At 44.8% G+C, this 10,075-nt stretch overlaps 1 protein-coding gene across 7 annotated transcripts in view; it reads right to left on the reverse strand.

Moving 5' to 3' along the window:
- The window catches only part of Drosha (drosha ribonuclease III), a 125,490-nt gene extending 115,433 nt beyond the window's left edge, over positions 1-10,057 (reverse strand). For 3 of the 7 annotated variants that reach the window (XM_063258028.1, XM_063258026.1, XM_063258024.1), the window contains exons 1-4: positions 9,905-10,057; positions 8,520-8,657; positions 7,135-7,200; positions 3,337-4,156 (exon numbers count right to left, since the gene is read on the reverse strand). In XM_063258028.1, coding sequence (XP_063114098.1) covers positions 3,337-4,156; positions 7,135-7,195 — 881 coding nt within the window. In that variant the 5' untranslated portion in view covers positions 7,196-7,200; positions 8,520-8,657; positions 9,905-10,057. Of the gene's footprint in view, positions 1-3,336; positions 4,180-7,134; positions 7,201-8,519; positions 8,658-9,735 lie in introns of those variants that run through there. The other 4 variants (XM_063258029.1, XM_005003790.4, XM_063258025.1 and 1 more) reach the window with 3 other exon arrangements.
- Positions 10,058-10,075: the final 18 nt, after the last annotated feature.

The following is a 10,075-nucleotide window of genomic DNA, read 5'->3' on the forward strand; positions in this document are numbered from 1 at the left end:
ACACACCTACATCTGAGTGCTCGAGAGGCTTAGGCAGGAAGACCACAAGTTTGGGCCACCTTGGGCTACGTAAGTTCAAAACTGCTTGGGCTACAGTGTAAGATCCTGTCTCAAAACAACAAACAACAACAACCTCCCCAAAAAAATATCCAAATAGAAGAAATGTCAATATACTGAAAACAAAACTTACAAAACTGATCAGAATAGTAACTGCTCAGAAATGAAGATTCTACAGATTTTCCTAAAGATTCCTACTCTCAGAAAAAGCCCCAGAATAAAGGTAATCATTATGGACTACAAACATGCACTAACAAAAAATTTTTAAAAATTAAAAAAAGATTCCTTTGAATAATATGCTCTTGACATATGTACAAATCTCTGGTACATACAAGCTCCCCAAAATAAAACAATACGGATTTTACCTTCTTCATCTGATATTTCTCTAAAATCCTAGTTTACATTTAGGTAGTAAATTTCAACTATAAAAATTAGTGAATGGTGCCACATGTCAATGATTTAATGTGACTGTTGCTAAAAGAGAATGACTGCCTGCATTTCCAAATACAAACTCTAAATAGAGGATGCTCTTGCGGTTTCCTTTGATTTTTACACCTAGACAACAGGACTTCACATTTGAGAATAAAACTGTTGACAGACATGGTACCCTGAAATCTCAGCTTCTGGAGAGGCTGAGGCAGAAGGGTCTCCAGTGTACGGCCAGCCTGGGCAACTCAATAAGCCTCTATCTCAAAATAAAAAAACTTTTAAAAGGCTGGGAATATAGCTCAGTGGTAGAGTATATGCCTAGCTACACAAAGTCCTGCAGTCACCAAAATAACAGTAACAACAACAACAACACTTTGAACCATAACTGCTACTACCTAAGTGTGGGTAGAAATGGAAAAGACTAATGTGGATGGAAATCACATGACCAACACTATAAATCCAATCTAAAGCCAGAAAACCGATCTCAGTGTTACTTTTAACGTTTCTTCCTTGTTTGCAGGCACTAAGATGTTCCTTAGGTCCATCATGCTAGCTCTCCCATGGCTACACAGTGGCTATCACCAGGACAGCGGTGGAAAACACATGAGCTGGCTTCACTCAGCTGGGTGATGCCCAGCACGCGCCCCTCACCACGCTGCAGGACGGCGCTCTCAGTGCACTGCACCGGCCACCCACACTTCCCATTCCCTAGGGCAGCTGGATCTTTTACGGTAGCAAATACATACATTCAGTTTCCTCTCAAGCAATCTTCCAATTGTTACCTGACCATATGTGCAAGAGAAGAAAAAGAAAGAACATGGAATTTGTAAAAAGATAGATTTGCTTGCACTAAGAAGCAGAGTGAGAAAGAGTGAAGGACAGAATATAAAATGCACATAAGCTTGATGCAATCCAGTGGACCAGCCTGGCGAGTTTCGGGTTTTCTCGATACACTTTTAGTAGTTATGGTAGGACTTCATTTGCCCTGTATTTGATTATAACACAGCTGGATCACCAGGGCAGATTCAGGGCAAATATCCTAAGTGTATTTATTATTAAAAAAAAAAAAAAAATGACTGCCAAGCAAGCCCAAGGTCATGAGTTTGATTCCTGGTACAAACAACAACAACCAAAAAACTGCAATACAGTTAAATGCCATTTGAGAAAATCAGAGATGTTTCACAGTGCAGGAGCATGGTTCAGTACAACAGACTGTGGCATTCAATTGCCGTTACTGGTAAATCCTCAGTTTACAGCACATTCGAGTTTTTTCAAACACAGAATGGAAAGTTGAAGCCTGGCAGGAAGAATTAGATCCACAACAGAGCCCTGACAAACACCTCTAATGACAGGACCTCAAAATACAGAGGGGCGCATACCATCTATCTAGAATGTCTACAGCAAAATATTTTCCCAGAGACATAAATTAACAATCACTTGAATGCTTAAAGAAACTATTTACAAATGTTTTCAAGTTTAGATTTTCATCACAAACCTGTAAAATAAACTGTGACAGGCCTTTGCCAACCAGTCCATCACAGAATAGTTCATAGTGAAAGGTTTTTAAAAGGCTACCAATCCTTGACCCCTCAGAAGTGAATCATCTCACAAGACACTCTCCCTTGTCACCTTCCAGCTTCCAACCTCCAAAGATCAGTCACTCTCTTCAGGACAGAACACAATTACTACCAGTCACTGTACTGACAAAAACTCAGGTAGATGTAAATCAATTGAGCCGGATGGAAGCGTGAACAGCAAGACATGAATGGATGCCTCTAAGCAGCTGTGGATTCACAACAGGAACTAAGACCAGCTCCCCACCACCCCGCAAGGGCAGTGCCTGGTCTGAGAGCACAAGCACCTTTCACACAATCTCCCCAAGATGGAGAATTTGGACACACCAGAGGGGAAAGCCACACTGTTAATAGGCTGACAACTGGACTGGGGGCCTCGAATCTTCGGGTAGTTCACTAGCAGTATAAACAAGCCACAATGATTATGTGTCTTTTTATTTTTCATATAAGCCAGACATTCTTGGCTTTTAGGTCACAAATTCACACCCACCTCATTGAAAATATGTCACAAGCTTCCAATAGGAACAGTAAAACTATGCAAGGGACTTCAGGGTATTTCTAGAAGCCACCTAGAGTCCCAGGTGCCTGCTCAAAACTTTCACTTATGCTTACAGAAATTTAGTTTTTGAAAAAAACAAATATAACTCTAGAATAGAGCTACAAATTTCAAAGACAACTTTCCTTAGTATGAGTACATTTCCATGCAACAAAATTAAACCAAATGCTATTTTGAAAACTGTAACTATAATAACATGTAACTAATAACTTCTTTTTACAAAGAAACTAAGCAAATAAGCAACAATGCATAATAAACTTCCATGTCCCCTAAAAATCAGAAGGCAAGCTCTGCTTGTGAACTACTAGTTTTGATTCTCAAATGACAACATATACATGCCACCAATTCCAAAATAACTCAAAATGTTGTACTGACATGATGATTGTACCGAACCTAATGGAATCTCTGACAACATAAGAATAACATAAGACCTTCCACGTCACGGGATCATCATGACTGAATGTCAAGTGTATTATGCAGAGTAAAAGGTTTATATAATTGAATCTACACTGGTAATTTTGGAAAGCTTCTCAACTGTTTTTTCTTGACGTCAACTTACTTACATGTGAGTTTTGCCTTTCTCCTGAAAACTGGGACCAAAATGTTCTTTCTTTCCTTTCACAGGGAGAAATATACAAATTTTTGCTTGGGGTGCAGGAGAGTGGGAATGGACTGGGTGGGGCCTCTGCTGATGGACACAGAACTGCCGTGGGGTTTTACCTGCTGCGCTCGTAGCTGCGGTGGCGGGACGGTGTCCTCCCTCGGTCATAATCCGAGCGGTAGCGGCTGTCTGGTCTCCTCCTGTCGGGGCTGCGGCCTCGCTCTCGCCGATCCAGGGACCGATGCCTCTCACCTCGCCCGTGACTGTGATCTCTGTGATCTCGGTGCCTGTGATCATCATAGTGCTTGAGCCTTTCTGGGGACCTCCGCTCACTGGGAGCCTTTGGCAGTGGGTAAGGAGGGAGATGCCTAAAATGAGGGCTACTGCTGTTGTTAGCGCTGGGCGGGAAAGAACTGGGATTGTTCTGGAAACTGTTGAAATTGGGAGGTGGGAAATTGTGGTGTGAGTACCCCGGTGGGTACTGATAATTGACCTGCTGTGGCATGACTGGAGGGGGCGGAGGGTGGGGCATGGAAGGAGGGGGCACCATGAAGGGGAAAGTGCCTTGTCCAGGAGGTGCTCCAGGGACCGGAGGGTTGTTAGGACAAGGCATCGGAGGGGGCATGGGTGGGAAGCAGGGGGGCACTGGGAACGGGTGCCTCATCTGGTGGTTGGGGAAAGGGGGCCTGATGGGGCAGGGGGGCAGAGGGCCTTGTGCTGATGGAGGCATCGGCGGAGGGAAGGGTACAAAGTCTGGTCGCGGAGGCAGAAAATTGGGTGCTGGAGAGTTGGAGAAGTTGGTGGATGGCGCACTTGGAGGTTCATACTGATATTGCACAGGAGGCTGCTGAGGGTGAAGCAGCCGCAGATTTTGAGGTCTGAAGGCTGGTGCTGAGGGTCTGGCTCCATGTCCTCCTCGCCCTCGGGGACACCCTCGTCCTGGGTGGAAGGACATTCTGTGACTTTGCCAGAGGAAAGGAAAAAACGGAAAGTTTAAAACGACGAAACAAACCTTAGCATGTAAACAGGGATTTCTAAATGCCTGTCCAGCTAACAGACCCCTTAGGCCACTGGAATATTCCACCATCTAACGCTGAGTTCTCCTCGCTAACATTTTATGATCAATAAACTCTTCCCTGTCTCACCGTGGTCAGTCCTGGGACCCTGTTAGAACTTAAAGCTGCTCCACATCCAAAATGACAACTTCAACATCCACTGAGCAAACACCTGCTGTCAGGTCCTCGTTCAAATTTGTTTCTGATCATCACCTTCCCTACTTCCCCACCCACATACTTTCTGCCCTGCTGCAGCATCTTCCTGTCTCCACCTGCCTCCCCACTCAGCAGATTCCAAGGCCCAGCGCCCCAGGACTTGCTTTTTATGTAACATACTGACCTGCTCCACTCTGCCTCAGTCACAAAAACCTGGCAGTGCCCAGCCTTACGATAACACAATTCATTTCCTATAGGCCAGCCGGAAAGTATACTAACAAAAAACACCCAGCTGGGCAGACCAGTGCCTGTATAAATTCAGCCACAGGTTCTGCCACAGATCCCATGCAGCAGCCAGTTTACTGGCCTCCCACCAAAACCATCATGATGCCCTTCCTGACACCCCAAACCCTCTTCACAGTCAACAACGACCCTGTTAATTACCAAATGGAAACACTTACACATTGAAAGGGAACTAACTCAACTTGTTCTACCAAATCTTATAAACCTATCTGCATCCAACCTCTCCCTCTCCCCCTTCCTTCTCCCACAAAGGCTTCCTTCCTGCGTGTTCTCTGAGTCCATCCCAGTGGGGATCACCACCCTTTCTGTGCCACGTTCCACCTCCCCACACTACTGGACCCTTCAGATCAGCATTTCAAATGCTCAGGTCTACTCCAACATAAAATACTTTGACTTTGCTTGGCTTCCCACTCTCCTTCCATCTTGCATTTACTCTCTTCTCTTTGGGGCCCAACAACCTGAAACAGCTGCTACGGACTAAATGTTGCCCTCCTCCACAATCATATGCTGGAGACCAACGTGATGCTATACGGAGTCAGGGGCTCTGGGGAGTAATTAGGGTGACAATAAGTCACAAGGGGTTCTCATGATGGGAACAGTGTCTTTATGAAAAGATTAAGAGACGGGAGAGCTCTTTGACAGGTGAGGATAAGGAAAGAAGTCACCCAGCTCTAAGCAAGAAGAAGGCCCTTCCCAGGAAAAGAACCGTCATGCAGGAACCCTGATCTGACTTTAGTTGCCAAGAAAAGCGACAAATAAAATGTTAGTTGTTTAAGGCAGCCAATCTATGTCACTGTGATACGGCTGCCCACACAGGACAAAAGTGTACAGTTATTCCTCAATACTCAAGGAGATTGGTGCTGTGACCCTCATCCTCGCAGATACCAAAATGCAAGATGTCCAATGTAAGGCATGTAAAATGGCACAGTGTTTGCCGAAAACCTATGTGCATGCTCCCATAAACTTTAAGCTATGGGCCGGGGTATGTCTCAGTGACAGCACGTGCTTAGCTTATGTAAGGCCACATATTGAATTCTCAGCACCAAAATAAAAAAATAAAAAAAAAACCTCTAGATTACACTTATAACACTTCAAAAAACAGTGTAAATGCTATATAAGTAGTTGTTGTACTAGAATTGATGGGAAATAATAACAAGAAAAAAATCTATACATGTGCTATACCAACTCAACTATCAACAGATCTACCTACACAACGTACAGACAAGATGCAGTGTTCACTCAACAAGTACCATACTGGGCAGAGTACTGGGGGTCTGCGAAGTACAGTCATATCCAGCGTGTGTGCTACCCTACCCATCAGTTCATTTGCACGGATTCACAAGGCCCAGTGCCTTGAAAACCAATGGCCTCTTTTACTCATCTTTCTTGACGCTTGTGCAGCATTCAGTCCAGCTGTCCCAATCCTCGTGGTGATTCTCCTTGGCTGCCTGACACAACACCCCTGCTCTGGGCTCTCTAATCTCTGGCTTCTCTTCCTGCCCATCTCCTGTGCCAGCTCCTCCTCTGCTTGGAACTTTGGCCCTTTGCTATTCTTCAGGACTCCAGCCTGGGTGCTCTGCTCATTCTCTCCAAGGGAGCCCACCCCCTCGCTCCACTTCAGGCACCCGGGAATCCGCACCTCCTGAGGGTCCACATTCATCCACCTCTGCGCTCTAGACCCACACTGCCAGCCAGCAACTGGGCCTCTCTCCTTCAACATCTCACTGACTCCACAAATTCAACTAAATGTGTTAATGATCCTCACCTCCAAGACAACACCACCGCCTTTCTTAGCATTTACTGTTCCTTACGACACAGACCAGAGAATCATTTACCAGCTTTTCCTGCCCAGCCCCATTTAGGAAGAAATTTATTCTAAACCTATCAAGTATAGAACTACACAACTTAATAAAAAGTATTTTTAAAAATAAAATTCTTACTATTTTTGCTTCTAAATTTTCCCCAATTCATCCACTTCTCCCCATGTCTTGCCTAGGTACTAAAAAATATCCCTGATACCTTATTGATGGCCCCATCACTGCCCCAGATCCTCACTACTTTCTCTCGAAATACTCTGTTGTGATCCGACAACTCAGCAGACATGTTTCTCTGGCAGACCCGACAATAATCACAATCTCACAAGGAACTTCACAGTTCTGTCCTCTGTCTCCCAATACATTAGAGCTATAAAGTCCACCAAGGGAGGGATTCAGCAATGTTCTGTTCATTGCTGTGGTCTGGGTTCCAGCCTATACTCGAACCTTTGTTGTGTTGTGTCCATTGTTGAAACAATGAACACAATTCCCTCTTCCCTGGCACCTAAATCCGTCCCACCCTCTATGCCTCAGCACATGTCCCACTTCCTCTCTGTTTTCCCGAATCACCACCACTCCCAGCACTCACCATGTATTGCCTTGCATTGTGATGTGCCATCTGGGTATGTCACATCTTCCACAGAGAACATAAGTTCTAAAGGACAGAAAGAATGAAATAAACATAAAAGACTTTTCCACGGTGCCTGCCTATAATTCCAGCACTCAGGAGCCTGAGACAGGAGGAATATTACAAGTTCGAGACCAACCTGGGCAACAAAGTGAGTTCAAGGCCAGCCTGAACTGCACAGCAAGACTCAAGGATTTTCCAAACTGCCAATGCTATTTCTGCAATTACCTTAACACTGATCTTGCATTCTCCAAAGCACTTACCTTACAACAAGATTAAGGCATTAAACTGCATGAATGTTTGCAACTAAACTTTGAGATATTTTTATCGCATATCTCTGACTCAAAACTATCAGTAAAAAAACTAAAAGCATAGGCATAAGCTATCTCTAATAGGCTGCAAGACAGGAAAGAAATCATCGCATCTCTCCTACACAGGTAAGTTTCTCTTCTTTGCAAAAGGTAGACACAGACCAAACACAAACAGCACAGTGAGACCAGCACTCAAATTCAAATTTAACTATAATCTTGTTAATGCAACACTTGTGAGTCCTTTTTTTCACTTTCAGTTCATCCCACAGAACATATGAACATAAATGACTTTCTAGTCATGTGTAGTGCCACATGTCTATAATCCTAGTACTTGGGAGACTGAAGCAAGAGGATTGTTGCAAGTTCAAAACCAGTCTGGGCTATAGAGTAAGTTTAAGTATGGCCTAAACTGCAGAAAACAAACTGTATTTTGAGATCCTGTTTCAAAAAAACAAAAACAACCTTCTAAATACCTGAACTCCAAAATACTTTTTTAAAAAATCAAGTAAATATTAAACAAAAATCTCTTATTCACAAATATCTTTCTAAAGGCTGTTTATCTTAAGATTAGACTTTCAGATGGCTCTCAAAAATAATTGCAGATAACTGAGCTGTATCAATCACTATGCTTAATATATGAGGGTACCAAATAATATCACTAATAGTTCTTACTCCCATGCCCTCAGGATAAATCTGGGGCCCAGACAGCTGATTCCACCATCACAAGCTACTCAGCAGCAACAGAATCAAGTTCAAAGTCTATCTGAAACTGAAAATCCTATAGACTGTCAATCCCATGTCTCTCTCCAGGTTTATCCTGTCATTCTCCCCACAAAACCTTTGCTATCCCAGACTCTCCCAGACGATTGATACCCCAAATACCACCAATCAACTTGTCTTTATCCTATGAATCTTCCCAGTGATTTTTCTATCCACCTATTTCCTCACTGAAGCCTTGCCTAACACTCTGGGAAGTGATCCCATGTCCTCTAGACTTCCATGGCTTAGTCCATATTTTTCTCTTATAGAACTTACCAGAGAGCGCCTCACGCTGTAGTCATGTGTGTCCATGCTGGACTCCTACTAGATCAGCTCCTCAAAGACACAGGTTGATTCACAGTGTATCCTGCACAGCCCCCTGCAGAGCTTCAGCACAGCCCCCTGCAGAAATTCCTGTACAAATAGATGGTCAATACATTTTACTATCTCACCAACGACATGTTTCTTTGGCACAAGTGTACATTTCCCTTACATGAATATCAAGAGATCTGCATTATCAAAACTATGGATAGGGGACAAGCCTCAAAACAGATCTTTTCACTGATCCATGCAGCATTTAATGAGCCTATTCATCTGAGGTGTTGGCCCAGCCCTATACACTCAAAGATGAGTAAGACACACAACCTTCTAGGCTCAAGGAACTCAAAAAGCAAAATCCAAATTCCAAGTATTTTTTAAAAGTAAAATACACCAGTCATGTGTGATGATGCATGGCTGTAATCCCAATATTCTGGGAGGCCAAGGCAGGAAGATTACAAATTCGAGCCCAATTTGGGCAACTTACCCGGGCCCTGTCTCAAAATAGAAACCTAGGATTTAAACAGTGTGAAGGCCCTGAGTTTAACGGGGCGGGGGAGAGTGGATTTCCAACACAAGAAAACAACACAATGCAATTAAGTACAAGAAAGGGGGCATGGGGCCTAAGGGATCACAAAGGGGCATGATAGAGTTAGAGGTGGGCAACAGTCAGGATCATTAACGGAACACTCACTATCAAACCCTCCTGGATGTTCCTACAGTCAAAAAATCTGATCAGAAGGTTAGTCTACTAAAAGACATAAATAGGCTGTGCATGCAAATTTTAACCAAAAACTCGAGGAACTCGCTGCAACTGGAGAAATAACTATTTCTGCGTCTGTTTGCTCCTGCCACCTGCCTGAAAGCAGGGAAAGCGAGGAGGTTGTTCGCAACAGTTACGCGTCCAGCAAAGTGAGTCAATGCACACAGGCTTGCAAAGGGTAATCACGGTTTCACCGAGATTCCTGTTTCCCCGGAAGAATCAGCAGCCTGGTCTCGGTCCCCGGGATGGCCCGCGACTGTTTTCCAGCTCGCATCTCCCGCCAGACCGCGCGCCCCAGGAGGCCATTGCTGGCTCTCGCCTCGCCCCCTTAGGATCTCCCCGGCGGCACGGGCCGGCCCTTCGCGTGCGTTGCACGAATGAATGAAAGGCACCTATCCCGCTTCGGTTCACCTGCGGACTCTGGGCCCTGGGTCGCTCTTTGCTTCGAGCTGCAGATTTGGAGCAGAGCTGTGGGACCCCAAACCTCTGGCGCTCTTTGCCCAGCAGGAACTCCACCTCCTTTAAATCCGGACCCTCGGAAACACTACTCCTTCTAACTCCCACAGGGAACCCGATTAACCTGTTAAGGGCCTCCAGGTAACAGTCAAAGCAAAGTGAAGATAACAGTACAGCCGCCAAGACGCTAGCTCCGCCCGCGCCTCCGGAACAGGAAGCCGAAAGAATTAAGAAGCCGACTGGAGAAAGCTATGGCCCACAGAGGGAAAACTCCGGCTAGCCGCAGAGCCTTGTA

The sequence above is a fragment of the Cavia porcellus genome, unplaced genomic scaffold (assembly GCF_034190915.1).
Source record: "Cavia porcellus strain 051 isolate PalLab524CR breed Dunkin Hartley unplaced genomic scaffold, mCavPor4.1 scaffold_11, whole genome shotgun sequence".
Lineage (NCBI taxonomy): Eukaryota > Metazoa > Chordata > Mammalia > Rodentia > Caviidae > Cavia > Cavia porcellus.